The 21001-nt window shown below is 40.1% G+C and overlaps 1 protein-coding gene across 1 annotated transcript in view; it reads right to left on the reverse strand.

Moving 5' to 3' along the window:
• The window catches only part of USP8 (ubiquitin specific peptidase 8), a 78567-nt gene that overhangs the window by 51905 nt on the left and 5661 nt on the right, over positions 1 to 21001 (reverse strand). The window contains 4 exon segments of the mRNA XM_023227146.2: positions 935 to 1020; positions 8723 to 8867; positions 12136 to 12304; positions 17970 to 18131. Of these exon segments, the coding sequence (XP_023082914.1) occupies positions 935 to 1020; positions 8723 to 8867; positions 12136 to 12239 (335 nt within the window). The 5' untranslated portion in view covers positions 12240 to 12304; positions 17970 to 18131.

Here is a 21001-nt window from a genome sequence, read left to right on the forward strand (position 1 = left end):
AAAAAAAAAAAAAAAAAAAAAAAAAAAAGGCCGGGTGCGGTGGCTCAAGCCTGTAATCTCAGCACTTTGGGAGGCCGAGGCGGGTGGATCACGAGGTCAGGATATCGAGACCATCCTGGCTAACACGGTGAAATTCCGTCTCCACTAAAAAAAAAAATACAAAAAACTAGCTGGGCGAGGTGGTGGGTGCCTGTAGTCCCAGCTACTCGGGAGGCTGAGGCAGGAGAATGGTGTGAACCCAGGAGGCGGAGCTGAGATCCGGCCACTGCATTCCAGCCTGGGCGACAGGCTCCGTCTCAAAAAAAAAAAATATTAAAAATTAAAAAAAAAAAAAGAATGTCATGGCAAATACCAGAATCAGTTTTTTTTTTTCTAAATTTAAATAACTTCTGCAACTAAGCAGATCAAAACTAACAGTAAATACTTCATTCCCATAAGCATAGTGTCCAGGAGCAGAATCCACCAAAGAACATATGAAGAATTAAATTTTTCTAAAGAATACTGCCAGAAACTTACAAATATTATAACTCAGAAATACTGGGGCCAGGCGCGGTGGCCCATGCCTGTAATCCCAGCACTTTGGGAGGCCAAGGCAGGTGGATCATAAGGTCAGGAGATCAAGACCATCCTGGTTAACATGGTGAAATCCCATCTCTACTAAAAATACAAAAAATTAGCCAGGCGTGGTGGTGGGCACCTGCAGTCTTAGCTACCTGCAGTCCTGAGGCAGAAGAATGGCGTGAACCCAGGAGGCGGAGCTTGCAGTGAGCTGAGATCGCACCACTGCACCTCAGTCTGGGCGACAGAGCAAGGCTCTGTCTAAAAAAAAAAAATTGGAATATTATACGAATTGTCAGATATAAATCAGTAAATCTTAAATATTATTTTTATCTTCTAAATTTACATTATTTTAAATATTTCATAATATCTGTACCTTAGTTTAAGGCTTTCAGAGAGTCTTTCAGCTTCTTCAACGGCTTTTTTGATGTTTGCAGGTCCAAGAACTGAATGGAAATAATCCTAAAATTATAGGAAAACCATCCCATATTGTTAGTACCGGGCATTGCATGTAACACTAGTGCTAAAATCATTAAACTCATGGTGCTTATATAAAGGGAAGTTTGTTTTATTACCATGGAAGATTTTTAAAAACTTTTAACCTACATAAATGTATAATTTATTCTCCAAATGTCTCAAAAGTATGTCTTCATACCATTAGTAAGTTAAAAAGATCCACTAGTTCATAAATTTGACTTATTTATAAGTCACCATTAAAAAGTATAAATAACATTCTTGTTATTTATAAGTGCCAAAGAGCAAAGCTTTCAAGAATAAAGTATCTTTTCTTATTAAAAATATGTACCTAGTTTTTTTCTCTGGTCTCACAATAAAGCAAACTATGTAGAGACACAACGTGGAATTTGTTTTGTTTACTTTTTACTAGTTACTAATTACTAGTAACATTACTAGTAATATTACTAAACAGATATTTTTGCTTCCACCTGTACTTTACCTGTACATTTACACATTAGGAAACTCTGAGCAACTAAAAACCAAATGATAGAAAATAAACAATTAATAGTATAATCTAGGCCAGGCATGGTGGCTCACACCTATAATCCCAGAACTTTGGGAGGCCAAGGCGGGCATATCACTTGAGGACAGGAGTTCAAGACCAGCCTGGCCAACATGGTGAAACCCCATGTCTACTAAAAATACAAAAACCAGCTGGGTGTGGTGGTACGTGCCTGTAATCCCAGCTACTCGGGAAGCTGAGGCAGAAGAATCACGTGAACCCAGGAGGCAGAGGTTGCAGTGAGCCAAGATTGTACCACTGCACTCCAGCCTGGGTGATAGAACGAGACTCTGTCTCAAAAAAAAAAAAAAAAAAATTATAATCTACCTTTAAAAAATGCAAACGGTAAAAGGTTTGGCATATAATTTACTAACAAGTACAATGCAGTTGTTGTTGCTTTTTTTTTTACATCACTACTCCAAGAGGTCACTCATTAGATACTACAATCAGATATTTTCAAATCAAGGTTGGTATGACATGGCAGTAGCTAGTTAAGTCAATTGAATGATTACTGGATCAAGGATTTGCCACAACATGTCAATATGACTTTGCAAATAGAGCCTACTAGCACAGTTCATTACAAATTATAGTAATCATAATTTGTAAAAAGAAGGGTTGTAGCTCAGAAGTACCCATCTTTGGCTCTCAGTCATGAAGAGCTGCAATGGTGGAGCCACATAAACATATATAACAGCCCATATAAATATATATAACTTACAGATTACTTATGATACAAATAAACATAACATAACTTCTGTAACTAGGTAGATCAAAACTAACAGTAGGCCGTGTGTGGTGGCTCACGTCTGTAATCCCAGCACTTTGGGAGGCTGGGGTGGGTGAATCACCTGAGGTCAGGAGTTTGAGACCAGCTTGACCAACACGGGGAAACCCTGTCTCTACTAAAAATGCAAAAATTAGCCAGGCATGCTGGCGCGCGCCTGTAATCCCAGCTACTCGGGAGGCTGAGGCAGGAGAATCGCCTGAACCCAGGAGGTGGAGATTGCAGTGAGCTGAGATCGTGCCATTGCACTCCAGCCTGGGCAACAAGAGTGAAACTCCGTCTCAGGGCGGGGTGGTGAAAGGGAAAAAAAAAACGAAAAACAAAAAAACTACCAGTAGGCTGGGTGCGGTGGCTCACACATGCAGTCCCAGCACATTGGGAGGCTGAGGTGGGTGGATCACCTGAGGTCAGGAGTTTAAGACTAGCCTGGCCAACATGGCAAACCCCGGTTTCTACTAAAAATAAGAAAATTAGCCTGGCGTGGTGGCACATGCCTGTAGTCCCAGCAACTTGGGCGGCTGAGAGAGGAGAATTGCTTGAACCCGAGAAGTGGAGGTTGCAATGACCAGAGACAGTGCCACTGCACTCCAGTCTGGGCAACAGAGCAAGACTCCATTTCAAAACAACAACAAAAACTAACAGTAAATAATTCATTCCCATAAGACCAGTGTCCAGTAGCACAATACAACCTGGAGCATATGAAGAATTAAATTTTTCTAAAGAAAACTGCCAGACATTTACAAATATTATAACTTAGAAATTAACTGGATCGGAGCTCTAATCCAATATACCACTGCTCAACAATCTATCATTCTAAACACTTTTTAAATTTCAAAAGAGTATGTGGTAACACAAGAACAGAATATGAGTGACATAGCAAAAGTTTTAATTTTTGTGTCCCAGTTAACATAAGACTTATTTTTAAGAAGAAAAATCTGTTGATGGCCAGGCTGGGTGGCTCACGCTTGTAATCCCAGCACTTTGGGAGGCCAAAGCAGGTGGATAGCTTGGTGAAGGCTTTAGTGAGCCATTATCGTGCCACTGTACTTCAGCCTGAGCAGCAGAGTGAGACCCTGTCTCAAAAAAAGTCTGTTGATAATAGTTATCATATGTCTATCTAGCCTAAAAGTAGATCATGCTTTCTTTGGTTGATTCTTCTAAAGCCTAAATATATTAGAAGGACCCTTCACTTATTCCAGTTAAAGTGTACAGTTTGTTCAATATATCAATTGAACATTACAATAATTTTAGTTAGCACACTATGTCTTGACTACTGATGCAATTCTCAACAGAAAGCAGAATGTAATCATTACATTAACAGAACCATTTAACAGAAATCATAATGTAATCATTCTGAATAAATACAAAATGCAAAGTAAAACCAAAATGCTATGACTTGTTTTATTCATTTTTACACATGAACTCACTAAACAGCCGGCCTGTAAGCCCAGCTTAAACCTATTTAAACACAAAACATTATTTATGTTTGGGCATGTCTGTTACACACTACCAGATATTCCTCTAATATTAGTGAGGTTTCCTGTCAATTATGTATCTCTGTGCTCTTAAAGGAGCACAGTTAAAGTATAAATACTTTCAAAATTTTAATAGTATGATAATTGGCAGAAGAAAAAGATAACATCCAATTATTACATAACTAAAAATGTTTGCTTCTCAGGTTTACCAGAACTTTCCTGACTCCTGAACACATGAATTCAAACAACTTTCATGATATCCTAAACAAAAATAGGTTTACCAATGAATATTAAGAATTTTCAAGAATGTCATAAAAATGTTAAAATACAATTCTAATTTTATCTAGAATTTGCTACACTAACATTTTCTTTCCCTGCTTTTTCGGATAACCCTGAAAAAATTATTCACAAGCTGACTTTTTGATAAGTAATAAAATGTAGTGTCCTTCTCTACTAATGAGAGAGCTTGCTAAATTAATGTTTTATCTAAATCTCAATTTTCCTTTTTTCTTTTATTTTTGAGACAGAGTCTTGCTCTGTTGCCCAGGCTGGAGTGCAGTGGCGCGATCTTGGCTCACTGCAACCTCTGCCTCCCAGGTTCAAGCAATTCTCCTGCCTCGGCCTTCTAAGCAGTTGGGATTACAGGCACCTGCCACCACACCTGGCTAATTTTTTATGTATTTTTAGTAGAGACGGAGTTTCACCATGTTGGCCAGGCTGGTCGTGAACTCCTGACCTTGTGATCCACCTGCCTCGGCCTCCCAAAGTGCTAGGATTACAGGCGTGAGCCACTGTGCCCTTTTTTTTTTTTTGAGACAGACTCTCACTTTGTCACCCAGGCTGGAGTGCAGTGGAGCTATCTTGACTCACTGCAACATCCGCCTCCCAGGTTCAAGTGATTCCCCTGCCTCAGCCTCCTGAGTAGCTGGAACTATAGATGCACATCACCACGCCCTGCTAATTTTTATATTTTTAGTAGAGATGGGGTTTCACCATGTTGGCCAAGATGGTCTCAAACTCCTGACCGCAAGTGATCCGCCTGCCTCAGCCTCCTAAAGTGCTGGGATTACACGGGTGAGCCACTGCGCCTTGCCTAAATCTCAAACATTTTCTAGTATAAGAGTGAAAATACAAGTTTCTAAGGAAGTTCAATGACATATATTCAGTCCCTACCTGATTTAAAGGGTAAAAAACAGAAAATACCTTGTTAGTAAATTTAGCACCTCACATACTTGAAGAACACTAGAGAGGCTGGGCTACAGAAAATACAACAAAAAACAGTTCTGCAACTGGGCAAGGTGGCTCACACTTGTAATCCTAGCACTTCGGGAGGCTGAGGCAGGCAGATCAATTGAGCCCAGGGGTTCGAGACCAACCTGGGCAACAGGATAAGACCTTGTTTCTACTAAAAATTTAAAAATTAGTCAGTTGTGGTGTTGCGTGTCTGTACTCCCAGCTACTCTAGAGGCTGGGGTGGGAGAATCAGCTGAGCCCAGGAAGTCAAGGCTGCAGTGAGCCATGACTGTGCCCACTGCACTTCAACCTGGGTGATGGAAGTGACATGCTATCTCAGAACAAACAAAAAACAGTTCTAAGACAGAAGCAGATGAAGCACCCTGGACAGAGCAAATGAAAATAATCATTTTTCCGAAAAACAGGAACTGAACTACTGAATCGTATGAAATAATGGCCTAAGTTACCTGAGCCTTTGCAGAGAGCTTCTCAACCTGAACTTCTCTGCCTAGATACTCCCTTTGGAAATGCAATAGAGACTCTATGGAAATGGAAACATCTCATCTATTTAAATGTACTCACTACCTTCTCAAGAAGAGAAAAAAAAAAAAAGAGGTAGCTACAAAAATATTCCGAACCTTGTCATAGAAAAAAAAATAACTACTAACTTCCAAGAATAAAGCAAAAAGTAAACAAGAACATAAAAACAAAAACAAAAACAAAAACAAAAAAACCTGGTTGGGCATGGTGGCTCATGCCTGTAATCCCAGCACTTTGGGAGGCCAAGGCGGATGGATCACCCAGGGTCAGGAGTTCGAGACCAGCCTGACCAACATGGTGAAACCCCGTCTCTACTAAAAATACAAAAATTAGGCCGGGCTTGGTGGCAGGTGCCTGTAATCCCAGCTACTTGGGAGGCTGAGGCAGGAGAATTGCTTGAATTCGGGAGGCGGAGGTTGCAGTGAGCCAAGATCGTGCCATCGCACTCCAGCCTGGGCGACAGAGTGAGACTGTCACCAAAAAAAAAAAAGAAAAAGAAAAAAAACCCTACCACACTGACAAAACAGCAAACAACAAAACTGCCAAAGTTATCCAAATTTCAAGACTTTCAAAAATATTTACTTTAGTGAGCACCACTTACACTGTGTTTTAAGCAATTCTACTTTAACATATTTCATAGGCTGTGCAAAAACTTGTTTGAATTTAGGAAGGCCTCTGTCTCTTATCTGCAGGTAAGTATGTCCAAAAATGTTAAACAATATTTCTCCCAGGGAAGGACTAATTCAACCATTGTGGACAGATGAATGAACCTCCAAATGCAAGGGGCCCCTTCTTCAAAGATAGAGCTAAAAATCTAGTAATTGGCCAGGCATGATGGCTCAAGCCTGTAATCCCAGCACTTTGGAAGGCAAAGGCAGGTGGATCACGAGGTCAGGAGTTTGAGACCAGCCTGGCCAATATTGTGGAACCCCACCTCTACTAAAAATACAAAAATTAGCTGGGCATGGTGGCGCACACCTGTAGTCCCAGCTACTCGGGAGGCTGAGGCAGAAGAATCGCTTGAACCTGGAAGGCAAAGGTTGCAGTGAGCCGAGATTGTGCCACTGCACTCCAGTCTGGGCAACAGAGTGAGACTCCGTCTTAAAAAAAAAAAATAAACAAAAAACCCTAGTAACTATTATTAGAATAACTTTGCTAATGAGAAGAAACACCAGCAATGATTTATCACCATTAAATAAAATATTAAAGTCATTCCTTAACAACCAAAAGTCACACTCCTCTAAAAATAAAAATAAGTGGCCAGGCACAGTGGCTCACAGGATCATGCCTGTAATCCCAGCACTTTGGGAGGATGGGCTGGGGGGGCCGCAGATCACAAGGTCAGGAGTTTGAGACCAGCCTGGCCAACATGGTGAAACTCTGTCTCTACTAAAGATACAAAAAAATTAGCTGGGTGTGGTAGCGAGAGCCTGTAATCCAGCTACTCAGGAGGCTGAGGCAGGAGAATTGCTTGAACCGAGACGTGGAGGTTGCAGTGAGCCAAGATCATGCCACTGCACTCCAGCCTGGGTGACAGGGCGAGACTCCGTCTCAAAGTAAATTAAAAAAAAAAAAAAAAAAATCATCAAAGAAAAAAAGAAATTTTGTTATTTCAATAAGTCAATTTAAATAATACAAGCCAATTCTACGACCAAAGAACAAAATAAAATCTTATTATTAACTGAGAGTGGCTTCTCTACCAGGTAAAAAATCTATAGGCAGTATTTTGTTACTACTTACAGGGAGTAAGATTGTTTCTAAGTAAAGGTAAACCCAGCAACACAACCTCCTTCACATTTGTTTAATGAGCCTCTACATTCTTCACATTCTTCTTTTGCTAGTTTGTTTTTTGTTCGTTTGTTTGTTTTTTGAGATGGAGTCTCTCTCTATCCCCAGGCTGGAGTGCAGCAGTACGATCTTGGCTCATTGCAACCTCTGCCTGCCAGGTTCAAGTGGTTTTCCTGTCTCCGCCTCCCAAATAGCTTGGATTACAGGCGCCCACCACTACACCCAGCTAGTTTTTTTATTTATAGTAGAGATAGAGTTTCACCATGTTGGTCAGGCTGGTCTCGAACTCCTGATCTCAGGTGATCCACCTACCTCGGCCTCCCAAAGTACTGGGATTACAGGTGTGAACCACCACGCCCAGCATTCTTTTGCTAGTTTCTAATACAAATGAAATACATCTATTTTCTCTATCAACACTTATCCTAGTCATCAGTTTTTTCTCTTCATTTATGTTGCCCCTGCCCTCCCTATCCATGGTTTCAGCCAAATGGAAGACAAGCACCTGTTCAAAGGATTAAAAGCAAAAAGAAGTTTAAAGATTTGGGGAGTGGGCTGGACACAGTGGCTCATGCCTCTAATCCCAGCACTTTGGGAGGCTGAGACAGGCAGATCACCTGAGGTCGGGAGTTTGAGACCAGCCTGGCCAACATGGAGAAACCCATCTCTACCAAAAATACACAATTAGCCAGGCGTGGTGGCACATGCCTGTAATCCCGGTTACTTGGGAGGCTGAGCCAGGAGAATCACTTGAACCCAGGAGGCAGAGTTTGTAGTGAGCCGAGATCATGCTATTGCATTCTAGTCTGGACAACAAGAGTGAAACTCCATCTCAAAAGAAGAAGAAAAAAAGATTTAGGGAGTGATCAGTATCAGTTTTGCAAACTGAGATTTTTAATATGGCTACGATGTCGGTCATATACAAAAAGCTGTCACATAAAAACAAGAGATTAAACCTTGAATCTTAAGAAAGTACAATAAAAGTACTATTTAAAAAACAGCCATGTTTTCTTACTTAATGAGCAAACTCAATTCTTCTACTTGACCTAGCAATGATTAATTACCTCAGAAAAAAATTATGAATCTGTATGTTGCTATAAACTTGTACTAAACCATGGCAAATCCAAGAATATGCACGAGTTCACACATTACACACATTTGTAAATAATAACACTGTATCTTTAGTTTCCTTTTTCTATCTACATGAGAGAGATGATGCTGCATATAATTTGAGTGAAATTTCATTATTACTTAAAATTTTTAGAAAAAAATAAATAGCTCCATTATGCAAAATAACTTAGGAAATAACAATGCAAAAATAAAAGGTACCTGCTGTTGCTTGAAATCAGGTCTTTTTTTGATAAGATTATAAACAGTCACGTATTTCATATATAGCACATAGGCCCTTTCCTCATCACGATCTAATCTGCATTCTTCTGCTGTCTTAAAGATCTTCAGGGCACTGTGCACATAACTTGAAATTAGAGAAAAAAAAAAAAAAGTACTTGACATCTGGGAAAAAAATACAGGTCATATACAAAGTCCACAGATAATCTTTATCAGGGCTCCCCAACCTCAGGGCCACAGGTTGGTACTGGTTCATGGCCTGTTAGGAACCAGGACACACAGCAGAAGATGAGTGGTGGGCTAGCCAGCAAAGTGTCATCTGTATTTACAGCCACTCCCCATTGCTCGCATTGCCACCTGAGCTCCGCCTCCTGTCAGATCAGTGGCGGCATTAGATTCTCATAGGAACACAAACCCTATTGTAAACTGTACATGTGAGGAATCTAGGTTGCGCACTCTTTTTTCTTTCTTTCTTTTTTTTTTGAGACAGGGACTAGCTCTTATTGCCCAGGCTGAAGTACAATGGCGCGATCTCTGCTCACTGCAACCTCCGCCTGCCAGATTCAAGTGATTCTCCTGCCTCAGCCTCCCAAGTAGCTGGGATTACAGGCATGTGCCACCATGCCCAGCTAATTTTTGTAGTTTCAGTAGAGACAAAGGTTTCACCATGCTGGTGAGGCTGGTCTCGAACTCCTGACCTCAAGTGATCCTCCCATCTCAGCCTCCCAAAGTGCTGGGATTACAGGCGTGAGCCACCATGCCCGGCCAAGGTTGTGCATTCTTTATGAGAATCTAAGGCCTGATGATCTGTCACTGTCTCCCATCACCCCCAGATGTGATGGTCCAGTTGCAAGAAAACAAGCTCAGGGATACCACTGATTTAACATTATGGTGAGTTGTATAATTATTTCATTATACATTACAGTGTAATAATAATAGAAATAAAGTGCACAATAAATCTAGTACACTTGACTCATCCCAAAACCATCCTCCCTAACCCTGGTACGTTGAAAAATTGTCTTCCACAAAACCAGTCTCTGGTGCCAAAAAGGCTGGGGATCGCTGATCTTGATAAAGCAGATTTCATGATTTAGGTTCCACTACTTCAGAATTGATACAAAGTTAGATGCAAGTTTGGATACAACCAACTTATATATACCACTTCCTCTGGGATAAGGGTAGTGCTAGAGGTAAACCAGACATTGCTAGAAAGTAATAATCTGTCTTAGGCCTGACCTTAAGGATTGTCCTATCTAAAGGTGGCTTTATCTTTCCCATTGTTTCCCATTTGAAAATCATTCAACAGGAGTTAAATAGAGTTGTTTTCTGTTACCCCATCAACATTACCAACTTAGCAAGATAAATAGCCCAATCCCTCTCTTACTCTTTCTGCCCTTCAAAAGACCTTTTTATTTTAATTTAATTTAATTTTATTTTGAGGCAGTCTCACTCTGTCGCCCAGGCTGGAGTGCAATGGTGCAATCTCAACTCACTGCAACCTTCGCTTTCAGGGCTCGGGGATCCCTCAGCCTCCCACTAGCTGGGATTACAGGCCCATGCCACCATGCCAAGTTAATTTTTGTATTTTTAGTAGAGACGTGGTTTCACATGTTGCCCAGGCTGGTATCGAACTCCTGACCTCAGGTGATCTGCCCACCTTGGACTCCCAAAGTGCTGGGATTACAGGCGTGAACCACTATGCCCAGCCTCAAAAGATCTTTTTTTTTTTTTGAAATAGAATCTTACTCTGCTGCCCAGGCTGGAGTGCAATGGTGCAACTTCAGCTCACTGCAACCTCCACCTCCCAGGTTCAAGTGATTCTCTTGCCTCAGCCTTCCAAGTAGCTGTGATTACAGGCATAGACTAACATGCCTGGCTAATTTTATATTTTTAGTAAAGATGTGGTTTCACCATGTTGGCCAGACTGGTCTCAAACTCCTGACCTCAGGTGATTCGCCTGCCTCGGTCTCCCAAAGTGCTGGGATTACAGGTGTAAGCCACGGTTCCCAGCCAAAAGTTATTTTTTTATTGTTACTATTTTTTGAGATGGAGTCTCTGTCACCCAGGCTGGAGTGCAGTGGCATGATCTCGGCTCACTGCAAGCTCCGCCTCCTGGGTTCACACCATTCTCCTATCTCAGCCTCCCGAGTAGCTGGGACTACAGGTACCCGCCACCACGCCTGGCTAATTTAAAAATTTTTTTTTTTTTAGTAGAGACGAGGTTTCACTCTGTTAGCCAGGATGGTCTCGATCACCTGACCTTGTGATCTGCCCGCCTCAGCCTCCCAAAGTGCTAGGATTACAGGCGTGAGCCACTGTGCCCAGCCCAAAAGCTCTTTTTTTAAAAGCCCATTTTGTCTTTAGTAATGTTTCAAAATTCAGTTCATTCTGGCATTTTCCGTTCTGACTTTCTTTAAAGTTTCTATCATTCTCTGGCCAGGTGCAGACACTCACGCCTACAATCCCAGCACTTTGGGAGGCCAAGGCATGGAGGATCACTTGAGGCCATGAATTCAAGACCAGCCAGGGCAACACGGTGAGACCCTATCTCTGTAAGAAATTTAAAAATCAGCTGGGCATTGGGGCGCAAGCATGTGGTCCTAGCTACTTGGGAGGCTGAGCCAGGAGGATCACTCAAGCCCAGGAAGTCGAGGCTGCAGTGAGCAACGAGCATGCCACTGCACTTCTCTGCCTGCACAAGATAGCAGACCATGTCTCAAAAAAAAAGAAAGAAAGAAAGAAAGAAAGAAATTATTATTTATGATTATTTTTGAGACAGAGTTTCGCTCTTACTGCCCAAGCTGGAGTGTGATGGCACAATCTCAGCTCACTGCAACCTCCGCCTCCCGGGTTCAAGCGATTCTCTTGCCTCAGTCTCCCGAGTAGCTGGGATTACAGGTGTGCGCCACCATGCCTGGCTAATTTTTTGTATTTTTAGTAGAAATGGGGTTTCACCATGTTAGCCAGGCTGGTCTGGAACTCCTGACCTCAGGTGATCTGCCTACCTTGGCCTCCCAAAGTGCTGGGATTACAGGCCTGAGCCACCATACCCGGCCAAAAAGGAAGTATTTTTATATCGTGTTATGAAAAGACAATGACTTGTGGCTGAATATTTTTTTTTTAGAAGCTTCATAATCTTAGCCTCTTAAACTTTATGACCTAGAGGTCATATCTGTATGATCTGTCTGGAGAGTAGATAATATGCATATGAGCAGAATATATATGTATTGTGCTACAATTACATTAAGACCTTCTCTAAGGAGGTCTTATTTTATTCATGTGATGGTGTTATTTTCAAATAAACTTTAAATTAACATTCATCTAACTTTAATATGGAAATGAACTAAAAATTAATAATATTTGATTCAATCAAACTAGCAAAGGATACATCATACCTCTTAGTGCTTATTTTCTCTGGTTTAACTTCCGTCTTCTTATTGAGGTCTTTTAGTGAAGAACTGAGGTAGAGTTCTTTAGGAACTGAAGCCACAGCAGGCATGATGAATTATCTTTACTTTTCCCTTTTCACAATGGATGCTATATTTCCTTAAAAGTAGTTCTTTTCTGAAAGAAATAAAATAATTATACTAATTTTCCTCATTAACAATAAAACAAGTGAGCAGTTTAAAAAAATAAAACTCCTAAACCATATCCTTTGCTAACACGGTTAATTTTAAATTATTTACAATATCTATTTCAGGAGTTTAAGATACACAGAACATGAGTGAACAATTTAATAATTTTTTTTCAAATTTTAATTAACCAAATGAATTACTTTTTGTATCATTTTGCTTTAAGAGTTGGGAATCTTACCTGTCAAAGGAACTAGCAGTAATAATAAAAGCTTTTACATGTTTCTTCTGTTAAAATACCATTAATGTATAGATTATAAGTAGATGGAATTTTTATCTAGAAACAATTCTCTTTTCTCATTGATGATACCCGTTTATTTATTTTTTAAGTGGTTTCTTCTTTTTTTTTTTTGAGATAGGGTCTCATTCTGTCACCCTGGCTGGAGTGCAATGGCACGATCTCGGCTTACTGTAACATCCACCTCCCGAGTTCAAGCAATCCTCCTACCTAAGCCTCCTGAGTAGCTGGAATTCCAGGTGTTCACCACCATGACCAGCTAGTTTTTGTATTTTCAGTAGATATGCGGTTTCATCATATTGGCCAGGCTGGTCTCAAACTCCTGGCCTTAAGTGATCTGCCTTGGCCTCCCGAAGTGCTGGGGTTACAGGTGTGAGCCACCATGTCTGGCTACTTCTTTCCACTCTCTTAATAATCTTCATTCTATCCGTTCACTATTATTCAACAAATGGATATCAATTAACATCTAATCCTAAAAAGCTAAGTAAGGTACAACTTGGAGCAGGGGATGGGGAGGCCTCTGCTTACCTATGGAAATTCCAAAAGCATCCCAATTTGCTTTAATTCTAGTAATATTTTATATTAAATATTAATACTTTGTGATTCATTGGTACTCATCCCTTTTAACCCTGTGCACATGAATCCACTGCCTTAGCCACCAAACCATTTTGTTCTCTGAATATTGCATTTTTATCATTTTCACTTTTTTTCTATCTATACTTGCTCCAGGTATCTATAAACACATGTTGAACCAAACACTTTAATTTGTACTTTCAGATCTATGCATTTAGAAACAATGATCTAATATACGAACATTTTCTACACTTTACCATTCACCCTGGGTCCTGTGTCTAAAGCTGTAGTGATAGGGGAGAAAAGGTCTCTGGACCACACTATCACACCCAAATGGGTCAACTGATATCAAATACGTCCTTCTAGTGAGGTACCTAATTCATCAACAATTCATCAAACCTGCAAAGAGCATCCATTAAGGAAAGAGTATGACAGGGTTCCCCTGGGTTTCCTCATACTTATAGAGACAACAGCATTGTTTCAATGTCAGTGTAAATCATCAGGAGACTTAACTTGCAATAGTAGGCCTCGTGTTAAAGAGAGGTATTAAAGGGGTATACAAGGTATGGTCTCTGATTCTGCAAGAAAAAACAGTTTAACCAGAAAACATACCCTCCCCGCCTTATCACCTCATTATCTCCTGCCCATTCCCCACAATGTTGAATGAAAAACCAAGAATACGTGTAATATGATACTCTATATAAAGTTTAAAAATCAAACTGAATTGAACAATATATTGCTTAATGATATAAATGAGGTAAAACTATAAAGAAAGACAGAAAATGATAAACACAACATTATATTTCTTGGGAGAGGGAGAGTTGTAATCAGGGAGACACATATAAGGAGTTTCAGGGGTACAGCAAGGTTCTATTTCTCAAACTGGGTAGTATGTGCACAGGTGATCATTTTAGTATCATGTTTTATAACATATAAAAGAATGTATGTAATGTACTTAAAGTTTTAAAGAAATAAATAAGCATAACAATGCAAACATGAGTAAAGCAATGCAACATACATAAATATGAAGAGAGTACCCAGATGTAAAAGTTAGGAAGTTATGGGTTAAACAAGCAACTAACAAAAAATATACATTTAAAAAAACATATTGATTAAAAAAAAAAAAAAAAACACTTGGAACATTGGGGCCAGGCATGGTGGCTCACGCCTGTAATCCCAGCACTTTGGGAGGCCAAGGCAGACAGATCACTTGAGGTCAGGAGTTCAAGTCCAGCCTGGCCAACATGGTGAAACCCTATCTCTACTAAAAATACAAAAATTAGCCAGGCATGGTAGTGCATGCCTGTAATCCCAGCTACTCAGGAGGCTAAGGCAGGAGAATCACCTGAACCCGGTGAGTGGAGGTTGCAGTGAGCTGAGATTATACCCCTGCACTGCAGCCTGGGTGACAGAACAAGACTCTCTCAAAAAACAAAATACAACAACAAAAAAATTAGCTGGGCATGGTGTCAGGCACCTATAATCCCAGCTACTCGAGAGGCTGAAGCAGAAGACTCAACTTGAACCTGGGAGGTGGAAGTGGCAGTGAGCCAAGATTGCGCCACTGCACTCCAGCCTGAGCAACAGAGTGAGACTCCGTCTAAAAACAAAACAAAAAACCAACAAAGTTTAAAAAACTAACGTGGAAGAGAAAGTTGTAAGCAGTAGTAATACAACGTAGTATGATATCAAACTATAGAGTTACAAATATTATAGTATAAGAAAAATCAAGAGAGAAGATTAAGTATGACTAGAAGGATCTTGGAAGTCATCATCAAAGAGACAATTATTTGATATGAGTCTTGGTGGGGGAAGGTTTTTCAAAGAGATGAAGAGCAGGATGAAGAAAAGAAAGTAAAGGACATCTTTAGGAATTAGCCACTACACAGAATGAACAAGGATCAACAAGGCAGACTTGGAACAGGTAACGGAAGGCTTGAATGTTACTAAAGCATTTACTTTGTCTTCTAAAGATAGCAGGGCTCTGAAGTAGGGAGGTAAGTGATTGAAACTAAGAAGAGTATAAAGTTAGGCGGTGACAAACTAGATGGGGAAAAGACTAGTTATCTATTATAATGATCCTAGGGAAAGATGATGAAGGTTAGAACTAGGGCAGTAGAGATAGAATAGAGGAAGCAGATACAAGAGACACTGCAAAGGTAGAATGACACGACTTGGCAAATGATTAGACAGAAGGAGGGAAAGTCCAGGGATAAGATTACGATGTCACCAAAGATTTTAGCAAGGGTTTCTAGGAGAAAGACTGTACTTTTAAAAAGCTTCCTTTTCTGCCCCAAATCTTCCATTTGATTTTTGGAAACAGTTCAAATAAGTAACAATCTTCTCTGACAATGTCTAAAGTCCATTAAAAACCCATAGTTGTTTCTATTTTTATTAACAAAATCATGTAAGTTACACAGTCACTTAATGATGCCTAGTGTTAAAAATACTTTCAGCATTGTTTTAATATGCTATTTGAGCCTCTACAGTCACACACATTTCTGCAGAAGTCAAACAGAAGGTAAAGGGTATTTTCCCCTAATCAAGTGAGAAAGCAAAACATGTAAGTAATTCCTCAGTATCTGTAGGAGAGTGGTTCCAGGACTTTTCCCACAAGCACCAAAAATCTGCAGATGTTCAAATCCCTGATATAAAATGGTATAAGATTTGCATATAACCTTACTTTAAATCATCTCAAGATTACTTATAATACCTAATACAATGTAAATGTTATATAAACAGTTATATTGTATTGGTTAGGGAATAATGACAAGAAAAAACTCTGTACGTGGTTCAGTACAGATGCAATTATTTTTTAAAAATATTTCCAATCTGCCATTGTTAGAATTCACGGATACAGAAGGCTGACTGTGTATCCAACCTAAATCTATGTGAATTTAACATGTTACATTTTTGATAAGTCGTTCTGCTGCATTTTGCCATTAAAGAAATCTATAGACAGACATAAAATATATTAGACTAGAATGACTGAATGAACTCAATTTCCTTATTTTGGCTGCAATCGTTTGAAAAAAATAAAAGAGCAGCAGCAACAGCAAACCCACTGATACTTATACAGAAGTGTTCATTAACCACAGAAGTCAAATAATTTGCAGAATTTATTTGTTTAGATCTAAGACAAACCATAACATACAACGTATTAAAATTATCTTACGTAGCTGGGTACACTGGCTCACGCCTGTAATCCCAGCACTTTGGGAGGCCGAGGCAGGTGGATCACTTGAGGTCAGGAGTTCAAGACCAGCCTGGCCAATATGGTGAAACCTCATCTCTACTAAAAATACAAAAATTAGCCAGGCGTGGTGGCGCACACCTGTAATCCCAGCTATTCAGGAGGCTGAGGCAGGAGAATCGCTTGAACCCAGGAGGTGGAGGTTGTAGTGAGCCAAAATCGCACCACTACATTCCAACCTGGGCGACAGAGCAAGACTCTGTCTTTAAAAAAAAAAAAAAAAAAGTATGCTTCAAAAAGGATTGCAAGTGAAAAAAAAAAATAAGTATATGTAAGAAAAATTAACATGCAAAAAATAAACAACAAAAAATAAAAATTCTTAAGATGTGTAAACCTGACAAAGATAAAGAACTTCAGCCTTAGTCAAACAGCAGTGCTCCAAAAGTGAAACCCAAGTGTTGAAAATGAGTTAATAAAGAGAAAATGTTCTTTCTCTGATATCCTTCTGCTCCTTTCTAAGAGAAAGAGTAGGGATTAGATGACTGGAACCACAAAGTGAAGACTAAAAGGTAAAAAGTGAAAATTGAGGTTTGCAGTCATTCAAACTGGTCCTGATTTTAAGCAGGGCTTTACACCAGCAACTCCCAAGGTCTCTGGCAACATCGAAAGGAAAGCAAAAGTTGTCTTTGTTGGCCACCCACCATCTCTCCCTATTTCTGCCCTTAGGCAGCAACAATACTCAACATAAGCATCTTCTTACTGTCTGAAATCTCATAATCCACTCTACACTCATTCTATGTAATGTGCCACAAACAACTAAGTATTGATTAAATAACCCTTTTTTTTTTTTTGAGACGGAGTCTCACTCTGTCGCCCAAGCTGGAGTGCAGTGGCATGAACTTGGCTCACTGCAACCTCCACCTCCCAGATTCAAGCAATTCTCCTGCCTCATCCTCCCGAGTAACTGGGATTACAGGTGCCCTGCCACCATGCCTGGCTAATTTTTGGATTTTAGTAGAGACGGGGTTTCTCCATGTTGGCCGGGCTGGTCTCGAACTCCTGACCTCAGGTGATCCACCCTCCTTGGCCTTCCAAAGTGCTGGAATTACAGGTGTGAGCCATCGCACCTGGCTGATGAAATAACATTTTAAAGTAATCCTCAAGTATTAAGAAGGCTCAACCCTCTCAAGATTTAATCACTGCTAAAATGTATGGTATTTTCTGAGCAACTACTCTGTCTCTAGCACTATGCTAAATGCTTGAGGGCAGTGTTTTTAAAATCCATTAGAAGGTCATGATCAGCATTAAAAAAATAGTAAACATCAGATTATGTCATACATAGTAAGGTTAGGTACTGTTTCATAAAATTGTTTCAGTTATGTACATGTGTATATGATGTAACACTGGATGAAAATGTAAAATGTATTTCTTAATATAGGTGACAATTTAAAAAAAAGTATGGAAGTCCCACACTACTGCAATGTAAGTCCAAGTATGATCCAATGACCAGTGCTGATTAGGGAACTGTTTGTTACCAGTTTGTGATAAAGTAAGAAGTCTGTGACAGAATGTAGATCAGTTAAGCACACTGACCTTTTTACAGTAGTAGCAAGACTTTCTCCATGCAAAAAGCAGTGCACTGACTGGGCGTGGTGCCTCACAGCTATAATCCCAACACTCTGGGAGGCTGAGGTGGGAGGACTGCTTGAGCCCAGGAGTTCAAGAACAGATATTTATGTTGAGTATTGCTGCTGCCTAAAGGACAGAGATAGGGAGAGATGGTGGGTGGCCAACAAAGTGAGACAAAAAATTTTACAAAAAATTAAAAAATTAGCTGGGCATAGCGGCGCATACCTGAGGTCCCAGCTACAAAAGAAACAAACTTAAGTTCCATCTCTTCCATCCTTTAGGGTCCCAGTTCTTGGAATTTGTTTCTTCATGTGAATCCTATAATGTTTGTGATCTATATCATTCCTTAAATATAGCAATGGGACCAACAGACAATTACTATAAGGCTTTAAAATTCTCATACACATGCAGTGCTTGTGATGATGTGATGAGGCAGAGTGAAACTGGCCTTGAGGACAGAATTTAGCTAAGAACAGGGTAAGAAAGGAGGACATCTGGCTGGGTGCAGTGGCTCACACCTGTAATCCCAGCACTTTGGGAGGCTGAGGCGGGCAGATCACTTGAGGTCAGCAGTCCGAGACCAGCCTGACCAATATGGAGACACCCGTCTCTACTAAAAATACAAAATTAGCTGGGCGTGGTGGTGCACACCTGTAACTCCACCTACTCAGGAGGCTGAGGCAGGAGAATCTCTTGAACCCGGGTGGGGGCGGAGGTTGCAGTGAGCCAAGATCGCGCCACTGCACTGCAGCCTGGGCAACAAGAGCGAAACTCCATCTCGAAAAAAAATAAATAAATAAAAATAAGAATTAATAAGGAATATTACAGAAGTTATTGGGAAATAATCAACTGGATAGAGGGAAAATGTTGACATGTCTTTGAATCCCTGGCACCTATCTCAGTAGTCCTCACATAGTTACCACTTTAATAAGTGCTTCTCCCTGTCAGCTGAATTTAACTAAAAGAAACAAAAATAAATGTTGACTAACAAGAATAACTAAATTATATTATGTAGGAGATGGAGTCACATTCTGGAAAATTTTGAAGCCACCTAGAATTCTTTATATTTGATTCAGCAGGCAATAAAAGCCAGTTTTGATGGGAGAAATAGTATCTCAAGATGGTCAAATTAGGGATAATTTGAGTAATGCAAGTAAGGGATAATCCCTTACTTACATTAGGGATATGTAAGTAAGATTGAAAGGAGATGAGAACAAGGGAATGATACTATGGAAAAGAGTAACCAGAAGGTCACTGCAGAAAAGAACACAAAATGGTGGAAACATGCTTTGGTAACTGGTTGACTGAAACAGTATTTTCTCTTGCTTACACACACACACACATACACACACACAAACACACAGAGTACCCTGCAAAATATTAAGAGCAGTAATGCTATTAACAAAAAAATGAATACTGCAGTTTAAAACTGATCAGTTTACAGCAGTGTTTCTTGACCTTGCCATCACTCACATTTTGGACCAGATAAACATTTGTTGTAAGAGGCTGCTCTGTGCCGTGTGCACTGGAGGACGTTTAGCAGCATCCCTAGCCTCTACCCACTAGATGCCAGTTTACTATCATCCTTCCCTTCCAGTTGTAATAACGAAAACTGTCCACAGTCATTGCTAAATGTGTCCTGGAAGGCAAAATTACCCCCAACAAGAACCATTTGGTTTACAGCAAAGTAGGTAATTCAGTGTGGAAAATGTTGAGTGTATGCTAAAGGAACATCTAAAAATGTAAATATTAACTATAAATCAGCTCTATGTGAGAGCAGACAGATATTAAATCTGTTTATCAACTAATAAGGCATCAATTTTGATTTTGATAATCCCTATTGTTTTGGAAGATAAGTATTGACACCAAAATTACATGCTATCTAGGATTTGGTGAACTGCTGGGCAACACAGTGAGACCTCATCACTACAAAAAAAAAAATTAGCGGGGCACGGTGGCATGCGCCTGTGGTCCCAGCTTCTCGGAAGGCTGAGACAGGAGGGTTGCTTGAGCCTGGGAGGTTGAGCTTGCAATGAACCATGATTATACCACTGCGCTCCAGCCTGAGCAATAGAGGGAGACCCTGTCTCAAAAATAAAATAATCATATTTTCTTCAGTTTTATGTACATTTTTAATCTTCTATAATAGCTTTTAAAACACAGACATTACTTACACTAGTAACTAAAATCAGGAGGACAAATCACTAAGGAAATGAGCTCTTGTTTCTTTTTTTTTTTTTTTTTTTGAGACGGAGTCTCGCTCTGTCGCCCAGGCTATCCAGGATGGTCTCGATCTTCTGACCTTGTGATCCACCCGTCTCGGCCTCCCAAAGTGCTGGGATTACAGGCTTGAGCCACCGCGCCCGGCCCGAGCTCTTGTTTCTTTACAGCTGAAAAGTTAACTTAAAGGGCCCAGAATAGGGGGAGTCTAAAGGAGGAATGGGTCAGAAAAGGAAGCAGGAGTCATCAGAATGATGGAAAACCAGGAAAGCATAACATGGAAATCAAAGAAAGAGAGAATAGAGTATTCTAAGAAACCTTTACAGAGTTCTTAGAATGCCATGAGAATAAAAGAATAAACTAGCCCTAGTTCTTTTTTTTTTTTTTTTTTTTTTTTTGAGATGAACTCTCACTCTGCTGTCCAGGCTGGAGTACAGTGGCACGATCTCAGCTCAGCACAACCTCTGCCTCCCAGGTTCAAGCAATTCTCTTTTCTCAGTCTCCCAAGGAGCTGAACTAGTCCTAGTTGTAAAGAGTGACTGTCTAAACTGGCTTCAGTTAGGTAAACAATGGAAACCTACTATACACAAGGTGCAGTGTTGTGATATAGGGGATACTAAAAAAATACACCTCTTAAAGTTTCTACCTCTTAAAATGAAAGGTAAGTACATAATGGTAACAAAGTAAAGTATGGCTTAGTGCTGTGATACAGGCACTTAGCAAACCAGGCCAATGTCTGTTCATTTTATTAAGGACCATTACCAGAAACTAAAAAA

This window comes from Piliocolobus tephrosceles, chromosome 6 (assembly GCF_002776525.5).
Source record: "Piliocolobus tephrosceles isolate RC106 chromosome 6, ASM277652v3, whole genome shotgun sequence".
Classification (NCBI taxonomy): Eukaryota; Metazoa; Chordata; class Mammalia; order Primates; family Cercopithecidae; genus Piliocolobus; species Piliocolobus tephrosceles.